The sequence below is a fragment of the Centrocercus urophasianus genome, unplaced genomic scaffold (genome assembly GCF_019232065.1).
Source record: "Centrocercus urophasianus isolate 14NV4802_14NV808 unplaced genomic scaffold, USGS_Curo_1.0 seq_14, whole genome shotgun sequence".
NCBI classification, from domain to species: domain Eukaryota; kingdom Metazoa; phylum Chordata; class Aves; order Galliformes; family Phasianidae; genus Centrocercus; species Centrocercus urophasianus.
In genome coordinates, this window is record NW_024884586.1 from 18,770,410 (window position 1) to 18,795,933 (window position 25,524).

Consider the following 25,524-nt stretch of genomic DNA (forward strand, 5'->3'; position numbering starts at 1 on the left):
CTGGGTGATAGTTTTACCATTACTCTCCAAGCATGGCACATGAGATAGTAATACCAGTTACAATTTTCCCAGAGCAGTGTCAACTTACTGGCAGCATACCACACTGCCGGCATACAGATGGATGTACTTCCTTCTTTTTGTGAAATCCACATCAGTGTAATGAATGAGATGATGGCAAAGTGGAGAAGAAAAAAACTGATAAGAATTTAGATATGGAATGCAGCATTGGCAAAGCACTGCACTCCCTGTTACTGAACAAATACTTTGGTATTTGCAAGTACCAGTAATTTGGACGTGTAAACCTCTCATTATCATCTCAGTCATCTTGGCTTTAAGAGCAGAATTTCCTGCATTTTTTTAAATTATTTTTTTTTTTTAAATCTTCCAACTTAAGTGGCCATTTTTCTTTTCTTCTTCCTCAAAGGTCATTTGCAAAGCTCATGGTTGTTTTTGTCCCCTCTATACTTGGTTTGTTGATATCAAAAACAAAAAGCACTATCACCCAGATAAAAATCACTAAATGAAGTGAGTTTGCTGAACTTAATAAAATTATATACATCAATGTGTGCATCTGTAATTCTAACTTTTAGTAGGCTCATGCATTATTATTTTATATTTGAGTGGTAGCTATTACACCACATATTATTAAACACAAGAGAAAACAAGTTCTTAGAATGACTTATGTGTTTTTTTTAAACAGGCATTTATCTGAAACATGTATGAAAATCTTCACACACATACTTCCTTGTGTGTTTTAGATATATGGGAATAAATCTGTAGCAGCAGCTACACACTGACTATTATAACATTGCAGAAGTCAATGGAACTGCTACTACGAGTTTTGTCGCTATCGTGCACGTATAGGAAGATTAATAAATAAAGATAAGATTATGGCCAAAGGCCAGGTTTTTGAGCTATTTTCCAAGCCCATTAAAGTGTAGGATTCAAAACTCAGCTTCTGAATCCTCGGCTTCAAAACCCACTTAGCAGGCAGTAGTGCAGAAAAAAAGCCCAGCAAAATGGATGCAGACAGATGATTTTTATCATAGAATTGTCAGAAAAATCATCCTATATATGATATGTTAATCACTCTGGAATAGTAATCACTCAAAAAATTTAGACTCGATGCAGTGATGGCCAGAATTATAAATCCACTGAAGGTTCAACTTCTGCCTAAAAGATTGCTACTGAGAAAATGGAGGATATCATGTGCAGTTCCATTCTACCATTTTCAGTAATCATTTGCTATATGCAGGTGCCTTTCGGTGTCTAGTCTACTCCTGTCACAAGCAGAGCTCTTTGAGCAAAGGAAGGCTTTGTTTCATCTTTGCTTTGATTTCTGAATCAGAGACCTCATACTGCTAAGATCTGCACGTAACTTTGGAACAGACTTTTGTGAGGTTGAAACATAGCTCCCTTTATCTCCATAAGTGCCTTCTCATTCACTGCAACACTAGGGACAGTCTTACAAACTAATCATGATTTTCCTATGACCAATGCCAAAACCAGCATTAATCCTACCACACAGTACTGAATAAAACACGATTTTCTTTTTTAATAAGTTAACATGAAGGTTTATTTTGTACAGATTCATGTTGCCAGGATATTTACGAGTCCATTATCAAAAGATCTGTATATCTCCAGACGGGAATTGTCTGAATATACTTTAAGAGAGGTCAGATGACTGAGGTGGTGAACAATTTTTAAATCGCTTCTTTCGTTCCACTGCAGTTTTCAAAGCCCGAAGAATCAAATGTTTGTTATTCAGGATGTTGTAGTTGCAGAGGTTCAACAGCTTGTTGAAATTCCCTTCAGTATATGTAAGCTGTCCAGTGCCATAGGGAGCAAAAATATTGGACACATCTACTCTTCCCTGCTCCATGTCTGTGGGACTGCGCTCCACATCTGCAATAAGCATATAGCAAAGTTCAGCACAGCAAGGCTACTGCAATGCAAAACTCCTAGCAGGCAATGTAAAATACAGAGTGACAGACACGGGAAACTGGATTCTTTCAGGAAAATGGATAAAGATATAATTGCCATAAGTATACTGCCTCTGCTGCAGTAATAAAATCCAGTACTTTGCTGATAGGTCTCAATACAGCATATCCACAACTAATTGGAAGAACCACTGTGTCATGCAAAATACCTTGCTTTTAAGATTACAGTTTTCCATGAGAATATTTCACTTTCGTAAATACATAATTTTGTCTTTTTAGCTTTTCCATTGGGTACACAGAGATGACAGCTCCTTATCTACTATCTGATGGAAAATGACACCTGAGTACCCTTGGAAGGGGAATTCTTCCTAAGTCAGCTGAGATATATTGCACTCTAAGCAGATGCAACAGAATGAAGGGTGAAGTTAATGAGGTTTCTCCAATCAGTCAGTTCATTAATTTTGTTCATTATTTTGAGGAAAGTTTACTCTTTTACCAAATTGAAAGCAATAAAATTAGAGATGATGCACACAAAAGTATTGCCAAACCGAAAGTGAATTTGACAAGTGATTTTTCTAATGAAGCAGATAAATCACTATCTATTCTACTCCTGAACAATATAAAATAACCTGGCAGCTTTTCAGAACTGATAGATATCAGATTAGCTTGCTACTCTGGAAAATCCTTCACTTCATTGTTTTCCATCCTTTCTATTCTCAATTTTTTTTCATTTAAACCAAATGATTAGAGGATTTTTATCATGTTAACTGTGCACACCATTAGTATCTCGTTATCATCATATTGTTAAGAGAGAATGTCAGCTATAAGTGGATATAACTTTATTAGCTGCCTCCTGTTCTTGGACTATCAAAGGAAAGCAGACAGTGGATAGCAAAAAATGAGTTTTGCCTCAAAGTGTGATTGTTAATGCTACTAATTCTGAAGCTCATCTGTTCAGTCTGATTATTTAACCAAAATTATATCCATCACAGTAGGACTTTAAATATGGTGACTGAGCCAAGTGAGAACATTCCAGCCTCTTGTTTTAGAAAAGTGATGATTTGGATTAAAAAATTATATTTAAAAAAAAAAAAAAAAAAAAAAGAACCACATCATATCCAAGACCGAGATCAATTATTGATTAATGCTTAAACTTACTTGGTGCCTTGTATCTTCGGAAGGTATCACACACAAGTGGGAAATATACCAAGACTGGTGCCTCTAAGCTGTCCTCAAACACATAGCACTCCTTCAGGTGCTCCCGATCCTCGCGGCTCAGCTCTGTGCAGGGGAATGGGATCCCTTGCTCTAAACAGTACTCTGAGAATAGGTCCAATGGCTGAATCGACAACAAGAAAATTAAAATTTATCAAAATATTGTTTTCTAGGAAGGAAAAAAAAAAAAAAGAAAAAAAAAAAAAGATGTGAAATTCATCTGCTGGAGTCATACAGATAAAAAATCACTGTTTCAAAACATCACCAGAGTCTGTGATCCTCCGCTGTAATTTAAATGCAAAATGACATCCACTTTCCTCTCTGGCCTCAAAAACGGTGGGCAGCTGGTATTGATGAAGAAGGCTGTATCTACCAGCTTAAGGTAGTCATCCATTGCATTCAGTTGGTTGGGAGAAGAATCAAGCACTGTATCTGAAAGTCAAAAACTTACACTAGCAATTAATTATGGAAGGAGAAAGGCCATTTCTTTCTAAATCAGCATAACAAAGAAAGGACAGAGACCACACTTATCTTAGGCTTTGACATTTTAGCCTCTATGGATCAGGCTTGAGAATCAGTGAGAGGGAGAAGTTTTGAGACTCAACTTCATTCAAAAAGCTATACTAAACTGTTCTTTCAACTGGTGTAAATGCGTGGCTACTTAACTCGGCTTCAGTGATAGTTACTAGTGATTCTTTCCTAGGAATCGAAGCAAGTCCTGGTGTAGCTTTTCCAAGGCAGAAATGAGACTAGAGTTAAATAACCTGGGGCTCAGCAAACTACTTCCACCAAGAGCTTCCCACTGTGCAGTTACTTAACTGGTTATAATAGTATTTGTCAGAATCTGCTTTTATGCTATATTTTAACAAGTATTTGTCAGTTATCAGCGCTCAAATTACCTTCAAAAATGCATCTAAAACCAGGTGCCTTTACCTTTCCACATGCAGAAGCTTTCATTCTCTAAATATTTGTTATGTAGCTGCAAGCCCTTGATGAAATTATGATAGTATGAAACCGCTGGACGTCCTGTCATCATTTCTCGAAGACCATTGGAAAGGTAACCCTTGGGAAGGGATAAGCGAGTTGTCTGCTCATGAGGTCGAGTGGGCAGAGCAGGGTGCTCCTCTGCAGAGGCAATGGGAAGATGGTCTATGTCTGCGTCAGTCTTTATAATACCAGTAATTACAAAGAAGGAATCTGATTTTTTGATTGTCTAAGATCAAGAGTTAATCTGAGTACTTTAACAAATGGCAATGAAAAGTAACAATTAACTCTCTGAGCTCAGTGAGCCCCCAAAGCAGAATAACCTCATAATCATCAGTAATGAATCACAGAAGAGGATTATTTCAGCAACACGCAACCATGATTTAAATAAATTGATAGAAGAATCAGTGCCCAGCAGTCTGTCAGAGTTCAGTGAGCATGCAGAAAAAGGTAAGCTCAACCTGAGGAGACGGTCTGCTGGAACATGGAGAAGTTCCTCTCAAGGGTGCACCCACATAACAGCACGCAGCAGCCCCAGTCAAGGTGCTGGACACCACCACTACGCCCTGCACAGTGGGCACACACGTCTTTCTGCAGGGTCTTCTGGGCCAGAGATGGGTTTCAGTGCCATAATATCAATTTGATCTTTGCCAGGCTTCTCTCTCCCCCAAAGGTCTTGTGGTAGCCCTCTCACAACTAACAGAACTTGCCAGGGATGCTGAACAGTGAGCAGACCAATATTTTCCCCTGTTTTACAGCACAGCATTTTCTTTCCTGCTTTCCTTCTCTCACAAAGTCTTGGTGTTCCCTAAGAAATAGGCCATAAACCTTAACCCATTCAAAATATCAATCTTGACGTTTCAGAGAGATGTGAAGACAATGCAGATGCAAGTAAAAAGTAATCCAGATAACTAACCAATGTCATCCTCAGTGCCTCTGGTCCATCTGTGCCAGAAGTCCTCTGAATGACCCGAGAGGTAGACAATATCCATAAAACTCTGGGAAAATATATTACTCCACGTGCCTTGAAAGTGTACAGAAAAATAGAGAGTCATAATTAATATTATTTTGAACGTTTACAGCAAAGTTGTGGAGATCTACGTGGATTCAAATTTTGTGACAGCTTAGATGAGCTCTGTTTCACTTACAAAATATTATGAATTGAAATATAGCTACAAAATGTCATACCATTCCAGATAATGACTGGATTATTAAACTACTTTCAAAACTCACGTTACTTTTAAAACCACAATCTGACTTTTATATACTTCAGATGATCCGTTCTGTTTTGCTCCATTGCGTTCTGGTTTGTTCTAACCTAATAATACAAGAGCAAATTAATTGTATTCAATCTTAGAAGTTTGCTTCTTCTTTTGCTACTTTTGTCTGGTTTGCTTGAAGCTTAAATACATGATCTGCTACTAGCATTGCTCCAGTTGCAGACCAATAATTATTAAATGCTTATTATTCCCTTCAGACAATTATATTTTTGTAAAGTTAACATTTTTTCCAAGATGGTAAATCACCTTCCAAGAAGCAGATCCGGGATTCTGGGATCTTCTTCATCAGGTGGCCCATGAAAAACTCACTACCAAAGTCCTCTGAGCGAACAAAGGCCCCATATTTCAGGGCACCCACCTCATAAGGCGTGAACTCCACCCACTCTGCAAAGGAAGAAATAATTTAAAAGACTTATTAGCTTGGACTTGCAGTAAAAGCTTTTGGCACTTATCTGGACTTAAAAATAAGCTCCTTAGATATATAAAAAATGCATGTAATAAACATTACCTTTAAAATCCAGAGTGCTAAATTTATCCCTGACATTGAGAGACAGGTAAATGGGCAGCGGATTCTGCCCCTGATTCACTGCCAGTTGCTGATCAGACAGTTTATGAGTATTTTCCTGTTTATTAAGAACAGAAATAATTGAAAAAGATGAACATGATGTACTTCCATAGTTTCGAAATATGGACTATCAATAAAACATCTATTAAATATCAGCAGATTTTGCTCCATACACTTCTGTTGTTTGACTACCTGAATGCATTCATGTTGATCTGTCTGGCACTCTCCAAAACCTTGCCAAAGTGTTACCACTGATGCTTCTGAGGTTTCGTTTTGAAATGGGGGTTGGAGGGGAAATAAGGGAAATTTCTTTCTATATTCACTAGCTTGTGGCTTGATTTAAGGAAACATAAAGCTATTTAGCTTGGAGATGCTTAGGATAAAAGTCAACTAAGAGCCATTGAATACTGCTTTATTGTTTGCTGGTATGACTATTGCTGAATTTTGTTCTGTCGGAGTCACCTGTCCTCTACGTGTTACTAGAATGGTTATTTGATCTGAAGTTAAAGGATGCAAATCAGTTTCATGATCACCTTGACTTTTTTACATGCCAGACATTTCCCCCACATGCTTATATTTTAGGCTAATCATGTTTTTCTTCTAAAAATCAAAAGAAAGTGACCTCAGTTTTTGAGATCCTTTCCTCTTCAGGCATAACTGATTCCAAAATTTTAGATATGAAAAATTAGAAATCCTCTGGAAAAAAGGGATGGATATATAATACCTCACTGTGTAGCATAGAGTCAATGAAGAGTCCCCATAAATCTGTGAAAGAGAGCTTGTGCCCCTCTAGTTTTCTTTCACACAACTCCTTCTCGTAGTATTTCAGATGATCTGTGGAGAAACAGTGCAATTTGCTCTTGATCACATATTTCCGGATATCATCAATTGGCCCTCTGAGATTCTTCTGTGACCAATTTGCGTCTTCATATAATTTTGCCATGGTCCTGGTAAAAAGAATACTGAGATTCAGCACTGGTATCTGAAAGTTCACAGACTCAGGTTACACACGTGTTTCTAGTTATCACTTGCTAACATGAACAACAAAGAGAAGCCCAATTCTCCTTACCATGTTGTGGCAGATAAACCACTGATGTATGAGATGCAGTCCAAAACACCTAACTCCTGTAGAGCTAGAAGACTGCCAAACATTGACGTCATGGACCGGACTCCCCCTGCTGTGGTCATGACTGCCACCACTGGCACCTGCTTAGCACACAAAGGCATGGGGTCATTCATTAATGGATGAAATAGAGAAGTGATCTACTCACTAGAGAGTGTTCTACTCACTATTTAAGTCTGTGAGCACTTAAGACTGTGTTGACAAATATTCTCCCACACACAGCATCGAGAGAAGGGTGTTCTGGGAGCACCAAAAATTTTTGGATACAGGTGTTCTCTGGTTTATACACTTTAGTCTAAAAGATGTGAAGGAGCTATATAGATAGATGTGCAAGTGTATCACATTCTCTTCATTCAAAGGAGGCAGAAAAATTCAAGTTCACAAGCCGTTGTCCCACACACCTCATCCTCCTGCAAATCTTCATCGAGCTGAAGAACATTTTTTAGAGCAGCAGCAACCACTTTCTTCCTTTTACAGATGAAATCTTTTTCCTCTGCACATAACTCAAACCCCAAACGCAAATCTAAATTCTTGCTACTAGAGAACAAGATGAGAACAAACAAGACATATTAAATGTAATCGTAAATGTATTAAATGTCTAGAGCTACTGCTTGAGATGCCAGGCAAAAATCAGCACCAAAAAGACACCAGTTAAAAGAAAAACCATTTCCATGCACGTGATGACCACCATATGCAAACAAATGAAGGATATCACAGGCCATATATTTCTGCCTTACTACAGAGATTTCATGCAATCACAAGGAAACTAAATGAATCAAATTCCATGCTGACAAAACGGAAGGAACATATCTGAACTTAAACTTAAGCTGTTTCACACTGAGCTCTCAAATCTGGACATTTCTTTTCCTACGTACATGTTTCCTGAATAGCTGGGCAGGCCCAGCAGTTGCCAAAACTCAACGCACTTCAGGAAAAACGCAACTCTAATTAATCTGACTCTAATACCACTTTAGGCTCTTCTCTGCTGATAATACGAGTTGTAAACCTTTTTTTAGGAAGAGGTCTTTTAAATGTTTCCCTTTATATCTGTAAATAATTATGAACATCATGTGAATCATTAATTCCATAACATTTATTTTCACAAGTCAACTCTTTCAGGTTTGGGGCTGCTTGATGTTGGGTTTTGTTATTTTGCTTGGCTTTTTTTGTTGTTGTTGTTGTTTTCTTCCCAAAGAGGTTATTTTGTCCCTTCTGTGACTTTGAATTAATATTCAGTAAAAGCTCCAATTTATCTTCTCAGTCTGCTTGCAGTGTAGCAAACTCATCAGGAGGGGGTAATGTTGCCCTTAGAAAAACCTCTGTGAGTCAGTCTGTAAATTACTTGCTGTCGCCTTGTTTCAATGCAGCTCTGGTAAATGCGTGTTATATATAAATGTGTTTGTATTATAAAGATTACAAAACAGGGTCATTCTTAAGCATCAATATTAGCAAGGGAAAAGATCAGGAAAAATGTTGCTATTTGTTATATTCCATGACTGTGCACCATTTATTCTATCCTGGGCTCTTACCAATCAAATCAAAAAACATACATGATTAACCCTTCCCTATATTTCAGTCTTTTTTAGTTGATTACAATTTTTATTTCTTGTTTTGAAATAATGAGCTAGTTTAAACTGTTGCTTCCCTTCATCTAAAGAACATACTATGAAAAGATTGTCCTAAGTAATCATTCAGAAGAAGTAAGTTTTACCCATCTTCTTCCTTCACAGACACTTCATAAGATGCATCCTGAGAATGAAGAACGACAACAGCACACGTTTTAAACAACTGAACATCTGCAATGGCAATTTTTTTTTTTTTTTTTTTTACAGAAGTAACAGTTATTCAGATATATCATCTAGTAATAAATCATTAATCTGTTTATCAGGCCTTCTGCACACAAACATTGATAGATCCTGCTTTTAATATATACCTGAAGCAGTGTTAGTTTTTCCTTGAATACCAGTTATACTTTCAAGTGTATGCAGAGCAATGCATGTATATACTCAGCTAGTACTTTTTCAATAACAAAATTAATAATTGACCCAGAATCATGTAGGCACAGCTTACCCTTTGTTGAAATAATCCCAAATACTGTCAGAGGTTACTCACTCTCACTACTGTCCTTTTCTTTCCCAGGTCCAGAGAATTCAGAGGCACAGATAGAGGACCATTTATATCTTTTTCCCTCCTGTTTGCATCATGCTGAATTAAAATAGAAGAAAAAAAATGCTATAAAGGGAAAATTATTTACAAGCCATAGGTATAAATCTACCAGAAAAGGGTTAATTCCACATGCTTCTCCTAAAGTTACTTTAGCTGTTGTTACTGTCTGTAAACAAAAACATACACCACAGTATAAACATTCCTTTGGCAACATCACATCCAGGTTGGGTTGGCTGTACTTGATATAGTGGAACATGGTAGAATCACTGCCTCTCTGGCTGCAGGAAGGACCCATGGAAATGTTCCGTGTTTCTTCATAGGATCCCTTCATTATGAAGGTGAAATTTCTCCCTGTGAACAAGGAGTACAGAGTAATGATAACTACATCTGTCCCTAAGAAAATAACAAATAAAAGCAACTTGAGTAACATTCCAGCCCTGTTGTAGTCAGCTTTCCTTCACACAACACTCCCTCTCAACACCCAGTTAGCATAAACAAGGGCCAAACTGAATAAACGCCAGAAGGCCAATGTAGTATTGGAGCTTCTCCCTGCTATGCTGGAGACAGCTCATGTTAGACCAATTGATGCCACTGGTAGTCTTCACATCTTCTGAGTTCCCACCACCACAGTCTTTTCACTCCCATTGGTCGTGTCTCCCTTTTCTTTCTGTCCTCATCACAGGTTTTTCTGTACCATCATATTACAGACATGTTTCTCAGTTTTTCTCAGCCACCTCCAGTTTCCCTGAAGCTATGCAGTCATGCAATCTGCAGAGGATTCTCACCACTAACAAGTGGATAATTCAGGATAAACCTCAATCCCCTACCAGCACAGATGCAAATAGAGGAGACTGAAAGCCATCAAGTATGCTCTACATTTGTCTGCATCTTTCATGGCACAAAAAGCATTAACAGACCATTTAAATCAATAGCCTCTCTTGTGTAAGGACTCCTCATCTTTGTGTCATCCACTTGTACTTCCACACAGGAAACTTCTCGAGACTGGAAGAGACGAGCAATAAAATCACTGGTCACAGAAACAGCCTAGGATCCTCACTAAGGATCTGTGGGTCCCATGGCTACACCATCCTTGGCCATGTTGTCCTGTGAATAAGCAGGTGGTTTGTATATACCATGGAAGCAATTCTATGGTGAATAAAGCTGAAGATCTGTTCCATAAAACACATTAAATATCATTAAATCTCCAACAAATAACACAAGGAATTTTTCAACCATCTAGATTGTGCTTTAATTTTCCCCTACAAAAGAACGAGGAGCAGGATGCCTATGAGCTCTGCAGAACAATTGGTCAAATGGGCTTGTACTTTACAACCTCTAGGTTGAAGCTGCAACTTCCCAAGGGTGCTGCACAGGACAAAGTAGCAGCATAAAGACATCAGACAGTACTTTGGAAATGGTGTGAGAAGAGCCTCCAGCTCCAAGATTGGCATCCAGTAACAAATTTTGCAGAGGCACTGGATTCACTGACTTCTCCTTATGTTTATTGCTATTTCATCAGTGAGCATCTCACTGATTGAGTGATCTCTCTCTCTCCCAACATAGAATGCACTACAAACATTACCAAATTCAAAGTTCCACAGTCTTACTTCTGTCTTATTTGAAAGACAATAAATGCTATGCCTAAAGGCATGGTTCTTCCAACCACAACCTTCAGTTCTGCTCTACTTAAGAATAAAAGAAAAATAAAATGCTTACCACTAGCACACCATTAGTTACTATTTTTTCAGATACACCTGGACTGAAAAGAAAAAGGATAGGGTTTATTTGACAGTAGGTACGTTGTGATAATCTTTCAGATGCAAACATTTTTAATGCTTAATTTTTAATGACTCTGAGCACAGTTCTAGATGCCAAGTGCCACCAGCTGCTGTATCACAGTCTGTCTATCTTTCTTACCTCTCCAGTCAGCATCATCTCTCCTAAAACTGTTACAAAATTAACACCCATCCTCAGCTGTTAATAGTTACCGTGACTGTCACTACAGGAGCAATTCCACCCGATTCAGGACAGAAAGGGAACCACTGGGAAGAGGACAAGATGGGATGTCATAGCATAGGTGCAGGGAACCACTTCCCAAATACTGCGTTATCACTCTGAGACATCAAGTATTCCAATAACAACTTTTGTAACATTCAGACTTTACTCACATGTTATCCAGTAGAAATTCCACTTCCAGTTCTTCCTGATTCTGAAAACAAGTTATTTTTCTTTTAAGGAAAATGAACAAAATAAGCTTTTTAAAAAATTTTATTTTGATGGAGCTACAGTGCTTTTGCATAATCCTCTCCCACAAAATTTGCTATTCTCACCACTTTTGTGTCATAAAATAAGTAGGTGGAGCCTTCTTTTGCCACTCTTTTGTTTCATGTCTCTCTACCATTCTAGTGCTTGCAAACTAGCTGTCTTTCCAAGCAGAAGAATGAAATAAGTGTCATGAAGTAGAGGGTAATGGCCCTGCTGTTCATTATTAGTGGTATGAGACACAAGTCAGTTAGTACAGAGAAAAGGAGGGATAACAAGTGAATGATGATAATAAATCGAAGTAAGTGGTGATCATATCTACATTAACACAGAAGAATTTGCAGAGCATGATTAAAAGTGAGAAGTCTGGCATAGAGCATTAAAATTGCTAGCATAGGAAGACTGAGGCTGTGAAGTGGGGTGAGAGAGAGAGTTCACAAAAGGCCGAATCAAGTAGAAACAGGGGAAAGAATGTGAGGGCAGGGAACAGTAAGAGAAGAAAAGTATTGCATCAACATACGAGAGGGGCTGAGTAACAATACTCCTTAACTGAGGCAATTTCCTGGATCAGTCACCCACATATATGGAGGGGCAGCCAATCCAAGAAATGTTGCCCAAGAAACACATATCAGATATCTTCAGCATCACTTTCAGGGAGGAAAATACCAATTAGTGGAAGACATAAATCTCTTTCCGACAATATCCGTGTGGTAAAATTTCACATTCACATTCAGAAGAGCTAAATTTTACTACCAAACATCCTCTCTGCTTGGCTGCACAGCCTATTTTAATTTTGTGAAGAGACTGAAAACCATGACAACTCTAGCAATGCAACTGCCAAAGTAAAACCACCTCTATAGTGAAGGCAAATGTGAGCATTTGTTTTTTTTAAATTTACAACTTCATTTCAGTAAGTGAGAAACATCAGGTGACTTGGATATGCTGCACATAAGTCAGCAGTATGTTGTTTTTACTTGTATCTCCCAAATCTTCCAACTTGTGAGAAACAGAATGGTTGCATCAGCATGCAACAGAAGGCTGAGAGATAGTTTTAGGAAGCAGTCTTGTTTTTCAAATAAAAGACAGATTTCATCAAGTGTTGGATTGTGACCAGACTGTGCAATTCAAGCTTGTGGATGGTCTTTTCCAACCTTGTCCAAAAACAGCAGAAACCACATTCAGGAGAACCTTTGTTACAACATATGGCTAATTGTGCCTGTCTTATGTTTCCATTCATTTTACAGTGCTGTAAGCATACACATAAATTGTATTTCTGCTAAATCTCAGTCACATTTTTGCGGGTGAGAAACCTGGAGCTCAGCAATGGAAAGACTTGTTGAACTGCACAGTGAGCAAGAGGTGCAAGCAGGAAGTAGCCCTTTGTTCTGACATTAGCCATCTGCCCTCAGCCCACTGCTTGAGATAGCTTTGGTAAATGAAATGAATCATAATGGACAGAGGTGGCAGTGCTACCTACTATTAAGGCCACACAGCACATTTCATTACTATGTCATTAAAAAAAAAAATCCTATCTGCTCTAAAAGGCCATGCTTAGACCACAGTCTGTGATGCTTCAAGGGTACCTGCATGGTTCAAATAAGTACAGCTTGGTCACAACATTCCTGAGACACAGCTCACTTGGCCCTATCTCCTTAACTGCCATTTGCTAAGCCATTGGGCTAAGCTACTACTGCACACACCTCAGAGCTAACTCACAGCTTAGAATCATAGAGTCAGCAAGTCTGGAAAAGACCTCCAAGATCTTCCAGTCCAACTGTCCACCTACCACCAGTATTTCCGCACTAAACCACGTTCCTTAGTACAACATTTTACTGAACACCTCCAGGGACAGTGACTCACCACCTCCCTGGGAAGCCCATTCCAGTTCCTGATCACCCTTTCAGAGAAGAAATTCTTCCTACCATTCAATGTGAACCTCCCCTGGAACAACTCGAGGCCATTCCCTTTAGTCCTATCACTAGCTATACGGGAGAGGAGGTTGACTCACTTCACCACAACCATCAAGCAGATTTGCAGAAATTTTTTTAATCAAGTGTTATCTTTTATCTCTGTTTTTTTTACCCCTGCAAAATACGCGCTATAACGGTTGCCTTCCTTTCTGATGCAAGACAGAAACAGTTTTCAAATATCAAAAAATTCAGCATGGAAAAGCCATTCTGCATTTAATTGTAAATGCAACACAGGAGCGACTGTTTCTGGCTTCTACTAAACCTCAAGCATTTAACTTTGTGCTTTAACATAGGCCTTTTAAAATAGTTTTTATGTGCTATCATTAAACATTCAATTAGATAACTGTAATATAGATACTATCTTAGAAGTAAATTCCGACAAATAATGTCATTTTAACTATCCACTTCATTTCATTCATCTTTTTATTTCTTACCTCTGGATTCAACTCAAAAATCAGGCGAACCTTCTCTCCAGGTTGGATTTTAGCTACATCAAAGCGAACAGTCAAAAGCTGATCATCAGGTGTGATGGTGTCCTCATCGCAGACTGTCAGCTCCAGCACATTCTGAGGGGAGCACCAGAGAATGATGTAAACAGACTGTTCTGGGATAAGAGACCTCAAAAGGAAGGCATGAGAGTCTCTTGCAACTGTCCAGTTTACACTTTTTCAAAGCACAGGAAGGGCACGATTCTATTATAAGTCTGTATGTTAGATGTAAAGTTTGATGTCTCACAGCCCATTAGGCTTTTGAAAATGCACTGGTTTAAAAATAAAAAATTAAAATTAAAAAAATGACCTCAGGGTTGCTAATAAGAAAATATTACCAAGACTTTGAAAAGCTTTTTAGACCTCTGATTCAATTGATGGTGACTGGTCTTTGAAAGACGATACAGCAATCAGGGCAGCAGAAAATTAATACTAAAATCTGCATGCTTGCTGACAGTTAGGAAACAGTAATTGCTATGTGTTGCAAATCTCCCTTGTTCTCTTTGAAGCTTTTGGCATCTCTCGTTCACCACCCTACTCCTCAGCATAGCCAAATTCAAGTCCCAACGAAAGGGAAAATTTTCTCATTTAATCTTTGTTTTGCATGTGCTGAGAGGGGAAAGCCACAATGTTTTGAACAGCTGTTTGCATTTCTCTGAGGTTAGCTGAAACCAAGAAGGATGGAGAAGGTCAAACTTCAGTACATTTATCTTACCTATTCAAGCCTACTAATAAATTCAAACCCATAATTCACTATTGTCCTTTGATCAGATCACTCCACCAGAAGCAAAAACTTTTTTTAGTCCTATTCTCTAAGGATAGCATGACATATGATAGCAAGTGCTGTTAGAATAGTTGCTGGCTATGTAGTCAGTATGTTCCACTTGATAGGATCCGTTTTGCTCTCATGCTTCACAAGTGGGCTCTGAGATCCATCTCCAGGTTACATTCTGTTTCCTGTTTTCCGCAGGAAGCATGGAAAAAGGACCCATTGGGTTGCACATGAGAAGGAGGAGGGGGTGCTGTAAGAATAAAAGCCAAAATTTGCTTTGGTGATGCGTAGCTGAGGACTGCACTGGGTGAGACTACAGGTTGCTTTCCTGTGCAGCCTCCTGTAAGGAACTTACTTCAGCAGAAAAAGGATGGACTAGATGATCCCCAGAAGTCTCTTCCAGCCCTTACAATTCTGTAGGAGGTAAGAGGCTGGACAGAGGCCAGACAGGCTGCATAATGAGAGTGGGGCTAAACAGAATTCACACGGGACAGAGATCAGAGGTCTGTGTAGGACAGCAAACAGGACAGGGCTGCAGACCCATGACCCTCCCCTGCCCAATACTCATAACCCCATGCTTGATGGTGAGATTGGACCACAGCCCATAAGCTGTTTATAGAGAAATGAATCATAGAATGGCCTGGGCTGAAAAGGACCTCAAAGATCATCTAGTTTCAACCCCCCTGTCACGGTCAGCATCACCAAATACCAGACCAGGCTGCCCAGAGCCACATTCAGCCTGGCCTTGAATGCCTCCAGGGATGGTGCATCCACAACATTTTTGGGCAACCCGTTCCAGTGCATCACCTCCCTCTGTGTGAAAAACTTCCTCCTATCTAACCTAAATCTCCTGTCTCAGTTTAAAACCTTTCCCCCTTGTCCTATCACTATCCACCCTTGTAAGCAGCCATTCCCCTCCTGTTTATATGCTCTACAATGAGGCCTCCCCAGAGCCTTCTCTTCTCTAAGCCAAACAAGCCCAGTTCGCTCAACCTTTCTTCGTAGGAGAAATGAAAACGCAAATAGATACAGAAGTGTTTTTGGGTAGGTGTTAGGTAGAAAAATAGTGCACATATAATGCTTTCAGCTACTCCATGGCTAAAATGAAAATAAATGTTTCCAGAGAGTAGGAATTTGGTGGCTGAGGTCTCTAACATCAGTACAACATTCTCCTATATATTCCTGCAGCACGCACCTGGTACCAGAGACACACAGCAGGTGAAAACATCCCTTGTAGAAAGTTTCAGCTCATGAGAATAGATACGGGGCTTACCTTCACTTCACTCTGTATCATGAAGTGAAAGGTTTCATTCCAGACAGGGTTCCTGCAGTTGGATACAGTTCTTGTCCGGACTTCCTGGTGTGAAGCTGTTGGCAGCCATAGCCTCACGTAGCAGTCAGTTTGGCTTACTGGGTTAACAGAAAGCTGTGTGACTATCACAGCAGTACTTCTTTTATTAATCTCTTTTGCCCAACCAAGTAGGAAAAAACCCAACCTCTGAGAATTTCTAAATACTTCACCAGACCCAAAAGTAAACATTCTGAGTTCATAGCTCTTTACGTAGATGTATGTTGATTCAAAAAAAACACATCTACTTCAATACTACTAATACTATATGGTAACAAACATCAAAATACAGTTTGAACAGAAGTATGCTGGCTCTTCTAAATTTTTTTACTTTTAAATAGTTGCCAAGTTCCAACGAAGTGCATGTTGTATTTCACCTCTTGAAATTTCACTTTTCAAGAAGTAAAGAATAAAATTCTGGGGTCTTTTTTACCCAGGAGCATTAAGCTGACTGGCAGCAATTCCAGCACTGAGATACAAACATGCCATCAGTGGTACTTACACAGGTCTGCTTTGCGGAGATTCCTCATACCTATAATTTTTACAGTAAGCCAACACAACTGAGGTATTCCTGGCTGCAAAATAAAAGAGAAAAAAAACAAAACATGTTAGCAAAGGACTCAGACGTAATTAACACAACTCTCCCTATAGCAAAGCAAAGGAGAAGGCATCTAGAAAATTAGTAATCATACACTGTTCTCATGTATTAATGCAGTGAATATGTTTTCATTGTAATTATTTCCACTCAGAAATTGGTTCTTGTGAATTGACACCATAACCTGTTAGATTGCAGTTTACGCACCAGTTGTACATAAGGGTAAGTTTCGAGTTGGGTGAGGGAGGTATTATTTTTTGTTTGGATTTGTTGTGTGGGGTTTTTGTTTGTGTGGCTTTTGTTGTTGTTTTAATATTAAAGGTTTTAAAGGTTAATTTTTAACATGGAGTAGTAAGAAAAAACAAAATTTTTTTCACTAAAAGCCATTACGTATTTATCCCTATTATAATCCATCTACCTCCAAATTATAGGGTTTGCTTCTCAGCTTTCAATGCAACAGAGCCCAATAGATTACAGCACAGCAGTTTCCAACCTGTCAGCCTGGGGGCCATGGGATTCTCTTCTTCCTCAGGCAGATATTGTGCCCATCAGCCACGTAACGTTACTGAGCAGCAGGACAGATCCACTCCCTTATAAAATATCCCACTCAAAATATCACTGCTATTGGCCAATCTGGCTGCACGATTCATAACACTTCAGTGTCTTTGGTTATACCAAATTACGTAACTCTAATAAATACATTAAAAATAAACGAAGAAGAGAAAGACTCCAGAAGTGGACATCCCAGCATGGGACTCCAGAGCTCTTCCAGGTACATTGGCAGAAGGAAGGCTGAAATCAGAGGCTTTGCATAAGCACTCTTTCATTTCACATTAAGGTCCAGCTCACTGCAACGTGCCTCTTGTGTTTCAGTGATATGATGATATGCTGTAAGGCAGAAGAGGCTGCAGGGTTTTTTGGCTCTTTGTGACACTAACAAAGATAACTCATCATCCACAGGTAGGGTCTGCATTGATTGAAATGAAACCACATTACCGGGCCATAAACTGATAAACTAAGAGCTGAAAGAAAAACAGAACTGAAGAAAGAGTAAGTGACAAAACTATAAACAATTTAAGACAGTGGAAGGCTGCAAATACAAACTGAATTATAGACTTGATATGATGGAAGTGGAAAAATAATGTAAAATGGACTGTGTGTCAGATTAGGCAATTAAACACAAAGGAGCAAGAGCAGAAGTTATAATTTCATATGAATATACAGAAGAAAGAAAAGTACAAATGTTATTTACAATGCCCTGGCTTACTTAGGACTTTCAGATAATAAATTAGTATACAAATACATTCATACTGAAAAACAATAGGCTGACTTGATTGATTGACCATGGAGAAGCACTGAGGTATAACAGTATACTGATATCCCATATCATAAGGCAGTACACAGCAGCATCTTTGAAGGCTGCGTGACCCAAACCTTTTTTGTTTTCTCCCTTCCACACCCTGATACAGCTGTGAACAACCCTGTACTTGGTTACAGGATAAACAAGATAATCCCGAAGAACATCGGAAGTAAAATATAGAAGCAGTAACTCCATTAATTAAATTGAAAGGAGTAATTAAATCATCTTAGTATCATGATTTCTAATAAATTGCCTCCCTAGAGTCTCCTTGTATACCTCTTACTTTGATATGTGAGTCTCTTGACAAGAGCAGATTTACCATCTAAAAAACTGTGTCACCATCCTAGATAGTACTTAGAGCCCAGTGGAAAATTCTCAACCCAGTGGTTTTCTCTCAGAACTGTGATTTGACCAAAACCTGCTGGTTTGGAAGAAACCCATCAACCTCAATATTGATTTTGACAGCAACATTTCTGAAGTGGAGATAGAAAAAGTGACAGGAGCTGGTGATCAGAATTTGAGAAAGCACAAATTGTCATCCTAAATACAAATGATTGATTTTTAATCCTTAGCTTTAGGATCATACAGAGCCCAAATTTTAGAGAAAGCTTAGAGACAGTTGGAGGACTAAGAAAATATTCAAACATAAAAGCCAGTGTTATTCCATAGTGCTGGCCAGTAATGAGTTCACTGCTTTCCTGGATTGTAAAATCATTTGAGTTGGAAGAGACCTTTAAAGGCTATCAAGCCCTACTCCCCTGCAATGCACAGGGACACCTACAGCTAGAGCATGGTGCTCAGAGCCTGATCAACTTGGTCTAATTGTAGATCTAGCAAGCAGATAGCTTCATAATTCAAAATACACTGACTACAGAAAGGGAGCAGATGCAGGAAACTCTAATAATAAAAATAATATATTATTTTTTTCCATTTAATATAATTTAAACCAGCCATTACACAGAAAAATAGAATAACTTGTTACATACCACATTCAAGTACATTCCAACAGCTTTTAATAATTCAATTTCATAAAAACTCAGGCTTCAAATTATTTTCAGAAGCAGATACTGAATAATACATTGCATCTGATGATCCATCTCCATGAAGCAAAGGAAAAATTATATGAAGGCATCTTTGGATTCTGCGAGGTATGATTAACATCATATACCGATGTAACCATAAAATCAAGACTAACATCTAGCTCTCCCAGTTCCTTGCCCTGCATCTAAACCACGGGTTCCTCATCTTCTTCACCTTCCCAACCCCCATGACACTGCAAATGTTCTCCACCTAAGGGAGCACAGTCACAGAAGAAACAAATTCCCTTAACCAACCGCTAAAACATAACACCTCTCATAACAACAGTCAAGCTCAAGGAGAGATGATGATAGATGCTGATGGAAGACTCTCTCTCAGTGTCAGCTGCTATTTGTACCCTCCAGCCCTTCCCTTGGAACCCAGATTTACTCCATACCTCATCTTCAGCTCTGCGTGGTCTTCCACGATTCCCCTTCCTGATCTCAATTTTCCTGCGTGGATTATTTGCTTGGATGAACTGATCCTGGGGATGAGGAAATGAGAAGGACCATGATGAAACCCACCAGCCAACAACCCCCAGATTTTAGTTTCTACTGAGATCCACCTGAGCAATAGCAGGAGGCCTTCTCTTCTCCTCGAGATGAGATAAAGTGCTACCTGCTCAGTGATATCTACTAGCTGCTTTAACTAATAATTCTGCCCACTACAAACATATTTGGCACTTAAGGACCAAAATTCACCAAGCACTTTGCTGTTCAGGCATCTGAACTATGATAGTCAAACACATCATCCCATCCCACTGCTGATTTCCTCTTACCAGAGGCGAGTAGGCTGAGGATCCCATTATACCTCTACTTCATAAAAAGCAGAGGTGTGGTGGTCCAGCTGACAGCTGGCTCCAGGTGCACACTATTCTCCAACCAGCGGAGTAGCAGGGAAGCAGAGCTGTATACACTGACTCAGAGCTCCACCCCCTGCTGATTTCAACAGCACAAATTATGCACTTATTCTTTGCCAAATTATTTCTTTTACTGCTGTAGTGTTTTAGGGGAAAGAAGGACACAGGTCAAACTAACCGGGCTAATCCCAAAATAAAACAGTTCTTCATCACTGTGAGTTTTGAATAAGCACATACTGGAGGATATGGTGGGGCACTCACCAACAGGAGAACACTTGAGAGAGCATTGCAACTATTCTCATCTAAGGAAGAGTTCTCCCCTCATTTATGTTGCATAAGAGATGTCATTGGGTAAACAGAACCAGGAGAAACTTCTGTTACTGAAATGTATTCCTTAGTGAATGCTCTGCTTTCAATTAAACTGTGTTAACAACACATTTAAGCTTTAACACAAATAACTACATATGACGTTTTTTCAAAATATTGAAATGTCTGTGTTTAAATTTTTTCTCTACTACAATAGCTTCGTATTATTTTAATAGCACACAATGCACAATAACAAATAAACGTGCCTAGCATTATCCATTAAACAAGCATTAAGTGTTCTTTGAATCACTAGATACTATTCAATGATAAAATTGCAGTTGAAATATTTCTAAATCTCAAATTTCTTCAGCCAGATAGAAGGCTGCCTTTTGAAGCAACAGGACTCACAGAATAATAAAAATCCTTTCATTAGAAATGGCTGAAAGTCAATCTGTCCTATCCCAACGGTACTACGGAGGAGAGCTGCCTTACATAAGGAATCCAAAAAACATCATTCTTATTCTTTTTCATAGATTGGCACTGCACACACAACTGTCTACCTCAGAGTATAGCTACGTTTATGCAAAGTGCGATGAGTTCTTAGCTACAGCTGAGTTTGGTTTTGTTTTTGTTTTTGTTTTTTTTTCTTTCTTTGGCTGCTGGACTATTTTTTAATATTATTTTGTGGGACAGTCCTGTTGCAACATATCTATTTCACTTAGGTTATGTGATCATACTTTTGAAGTAATGCTCAGTGATTTGAAGCAGAAGACTCAACTCATGCTGTTACTTGAGGTTGAACTCAACAGCCAATGCATCTCCTGGTTCAGGCTCTGAAGTCATTTTATGGCTCATTTTGGTGGCAATGTGTTCTCTCCAGCTCTTCTAGATCAAGTCACCCATTCCTCAGACTGCACTACTTGAGTCACCATGCTCAGTGCAGAGGGAATGCTGCATTTCATCTCCCAGGATTTTCAGCTCCGACACACATCTGAGATCAGAAATCGGCATCCATTTATCTGTAATACATAGAGTGCAGTGTGATCCTACACCAGAGATCTGAGGTCAAGTGCGCAAATAGGCACAGGGACTAACAGCCTCAGACTGATGGGAGTTATTGCGTTTTTATGACAGAAGAAGAAAAGATCCCAGATCATCTTCTGTGCATGTTCTTTTGTGATGCTCACTTTTATTACTTGATTACAGCTGCAGGATTTTGATATGCAACAGCAGGACTGAGATAAGTGCTGATGAAGTTTATAATTGCAGATGAATCACCATCATCACTGGAAAGAAACAAGCTAACATACACTCTGGTAGTGCCTAAGAGCTAAAGCACTCTTTGGAAATGCCCAGCTCTCTTCAGTGCCTACAATTATCATACTATATCACCATGATGCGTTAGTCACCAGCAGCCAGAAACTTGCTTTCCTCCCTCTTCCTACCCTGAAAAACATTTGTACAGAGTGGGATAAATGAGGTCATGAGCAGTAGCCATGAAGCATTTGAAAAGCCCACCCAACAATGAGCTACTCGAATATTTTACTTGGACACTTACCTGTGCATGGATCAAAGACTGGTTGGGATTTTCTGTCACCTGACCCTGTCAGCAAGATCATAAATCTTGCAGCAACACTCAGACAAGTCTGACACTTGAATTCCACGATAGATGTAAAGGAAGTGTTGTAGGTTTTTTAGTAGATGAAAAAGGGCTTGGGACTTTTAGGCTGCTATGGATAAATCCCAGAGAAAATTAAGTACAGTGCAAAGCCTAGCCTAGAATCTATGGATTTGCTGCTTTCCTCTAAGTAACAAAAAAATGCAGTAAAGCAAAACAGTGACATAGCTATAGTGAACTGTTGTGGGTTGATCTCAGCCACCAGCTAAGCACCTACACAGCCTCATACTCACTCTTCCTCCACCATCCAGTGGGACAGGAGAGTGAATGCGAAGAGCTAGAGTGAGAAAACCCAAGGACTGAAATAAGTTTATTAAGTGAAGGAAAAAGGAAAAGAAACTGGTAAGATAAAAGTAATCACTATTTCCTATAAGCAGACTGATGCCTCCCTGATCTCAGAGCAACAGCTACTGTGGTAGTTACCTCTCTGCCTTCTTCCTCTACCTAAGGTGTTATTGCTGATCATGACATCATGTGGCACGGATTACTCCTTTGAATGGCCTGGGCTAGCTGTGTCACCTCACAAATTCTTCTATCTCCCTAGCCAGGACCCTGGGAATGAGCAGAATGACTAAAAGAGAAAAAAAAACATGCACACACTGTTCAATAATAGCCAAAACATGTTATCAACACCATTTTAGTCACACATTTGAAACACAGCTTTCCTTCATCACAGCCCCTTTCCTTCACGCTAGCTCCTCTCCAGGCAGAGCCACTACATCAGCATAGATGTCTGCTTAAACTGAGAAGACAGTCACCAGCACAGTACTGAGTGTTGGTCTGTACTTACCTTCACTGCGTATGGGGCATTGAGATTTCAGCCCCCTAGATTCAAGAAGCCATGGATGGCCTCCTCTATCCTTTTACTCCACCCCAAAAAAATTCCTCAAAGAAAAATATAGGCTGATACATAAGAGCAGTTTGACTTTTACCACAGAGGAGTAAGTTCCATGAAAGAGCAGCTTAAGGAAGGAATTAGTGTTGGTGCATTCGTAACTTCCTAAGGAATTACATTAGCAAGCAGGATCTTGGCAGCAGTGTCAGGAGGGCTCAGGTGTAGACACGGGTGCTGCACACTCCAGTGACAGAGTGCCACCTAAAGGCTGATCGCAGGGAGAGAGCAACACCAGAACAGAGACAAAAGGCGTTCATGTGGGGCCTCAGAAATCCCACTGATTGAGCTATGCAACGTTCTTAGCAATTTTGTGGTGGCTGGTTGAAAAATAAAGAAAAACAGTAATAAATCCTACAGTTCCACCTCAAAGTTGATTGGTTAAGGTGTTTTAATGGTGGATTCCCCAGTATTTCAGAAGACTGGATGTATGCCACAGCATTTTCCCAGGGATCACTGTCAGGAAGGGGGAGAGCACTCATAAACATCAAATTTTCAGGGAATAATTTGTATTTAAAAAACCTTTTAGAACACCTGCCTTAGAGGCAGAACTAGAAGCTTAGTCACAGGATCATAGAATGGCCTGGGTAGAAAAGAATGTCAAAGACCATCTAGTTTCAACCCCCACCCATGGGCAGGGCTGCCAACCACTAGACCAGGCTGCCCAGAGCCACATCCAGCCTGGTCTTGAATGTCTCCTGGGACAAGGCATCCACAAGGCATCCACAACCTCTCTGGGCAATGTATTCCAGTGCATCAGAGGTGATCTTACCTTCATCTGGCATTGGTTCAACCAGAGAACGTTTCCTTCATTTTTTTAATCGCTGTTTGTTCCTGACATGATGCTCTAAAGCACTGACACATTTTTAAGTAGACTTCTGGTGCAATATTTTCCTTAAAGCATCATGTGCTTAGCAATGCAGATTTCAAAAACGCATCCACAGTGGAGACAAAGGCGTAATTCAAAGATATAGCATGCTTAAGCATGTTGTGTTTCACAATGAGTAATGAATGCAACTATTCAGATGTCATTTTCTAGAACACATCATTACAAAACATCGGCTAACTTCTGCAGACAAAGCATTCAAGAAGCACTTGTAAAATACAGTCTCACCCACTCTATTTCCCTGCCAAGCTTCCTTCATTTCCAGCTTCCCCGATTTGCTGGCAGGAACAAACTTCCCTGGTGAGTTGGGAAATTACCTTACTCCACCATCAGTGGATCTCCACTTAGCAGTGTCAATGTCTGTATGGTAGATGCTAAAGGAGAAAGATCCCCATTACATCAACTTCAAACATGCTTATATTAACCCTGACAATGACATAATGTCACAGTAGTACCACTTCTGCATTAGAATTTAGGTTTGATGCAGTAGAATCCCTTAAACAATGGAGATGGAAATAAATATACTGTGAAGATGCAGAACCTATCAGAGACTGGTAAACCCCACAGCAATAATATAGAAGTCTACTTCAATTTCAATTTCACACAGCAGGAAGTGTTTTCATTGGTCAGGCTTGGCAGGGTTAGTGACCATCATTAACTTTTTGCTGAGACCTTTTTTCCACTGGGGTTATGATTTTGTTTGTTTTAAAGTTGAAGGCTGAATGCAAAAGTTTAATTGCTTACTAATTATATTGCAGAACTAAAACAAAAAACAAAACAAAACAAAACAAAAAAAAAAGAGAGAACAGAGAACAGGATCTGAATTTTCATCCATAATGTTCTGAACAGCTTTCCTTCTCCTGGAAGTTATCACAACTAGTTAGTCAAGCTTTGCAGCTCTACATTTGCCCTCAAGGAAACCTTGACCTGGTATTTACATCAACACCCATGGATGAAACTTTATGAGGCAAGCACGTGGGCATTAATCATTGTCTCTCTGGAACTCTCATCATGATTTCCAGTGTGTAGGACACTATAAAACTCCTAGTAGACCTGAGCTGACTTACTTGAATGCCGTGATCAGCAACCCAGCAATCAGTTCACCAAGAAAACAGAAACAGACACACTGCAACAGCACTGCTGAGCTTAACTAAAATTATGGATACAAGTGCAACAGTCAAAATTGTAGGCATGATTACGCACCAGTGAACGTAAAGCAGGAGAGATGAGGTACACTACTAGGAAATTTTACTTTCAAAGAACTACACTTTTCCTTACCTCCAACTATTTTTCTCTGCCAGAGAGATTATAAATGAATGGCAATGTTTGATTTTCATTGTACGCTGGTTGCTCCAAAAGTAATGCCTCCTAATTATTTCCTTTGAAACTAGCAGTTTTTACTACTTGTAGAAATACAAAGAGTACAGTAACATTATTTGATAGAACACATTCTCAACCACAAAACACTATTTTTCACCATAGTCACCACTATTAGCCATGCATTTTCATCAGCAATGATCAATAGCCTGCATACCATGCTCATAAAAAATCTGCATCAGCAGAGGTGACTCATTGCCACTGTTGCCACTGCTGAAACCCACCACCTCACTGTGTTCACATCCACTGTTTAGTCTCTATAAACATTCACCAAGCATCAGTGAATGTCAATGGATGCTATGTTTTCTGCATGGAGAAATTCAATTATTCACTTTTGCTTCACGCACTTCCATGTTAGACGCCATTTTGACAGACTGCCCC

General features: G+C 39.3%; 1 protein-coding gene across 1 annotated transcript; it reads right to left on the reverse strand.

The window, feature by feature from the left end:
- Positions 1–1,619: 1,619 nt before the first annotated feature.
- On the reverse strand, positions 1,620–19,950 carry LOC122157978 (cytosolic phospholipase A2 epsilon-like). Its single transcript, XM_042814254.1, has 21 exons — positions 19,924–19,950; positions 19,543–19,629; positions 16,616–16,688; positions 16,039–16,175; positions 13,940–14,071; positions 11,442–11,482; positions 10,990–11,032; positions 10,191–10,275; positions 9,458–9,624; positions 9,220–9,312; positions 8,819–8,856; positions 7,509–7,644; positions 7,054–7,193; positions 6,709–6,931; positions 5,928–6,042; positions 5,666–5,803; positions 5,056–5,163; positions 4,089–4,280; positions 3,421–3,587; positions 3,099–3,279; positions 1,620–1,905 (listed from the first exon to the last, which is right to left on the reverse strand). The coding sequence occupies exons 1-21, from the start codon at positions 19,948–19,950 to the stop codon at positions 1,667–1,669; spliced, it is 2,562 nt and encodes an 853-aa protein (XP_042670188.1). The 3' UTR covers positions 1,620–1,666.
- Between the last annotated feature and the right edge of the window lie 5,574 nt (positions 19,951–25,524).

Coding starts and splice junctions, on each gene's coding strand:
- LOC122157978 (XM_042814254.1), bottom strand. CDS start 19,950: ATGGGATCCTCAGCCTACTCGCCTCTG. Junction 16,176..16,615: donor TCTCCGCAAAGCAGACCTGT/GTAAGTACCACT, acceptor CTGTTAACCCAG/TAAGCCAAACTGACTGCTAC. Junction 4,281..5,055: donor AGGCACTGAGGATGACATTG/GTTAGTTATCTG, acceptor TTGCCTCTGCAG/AGGAGCACCCTGCTCTGCCC.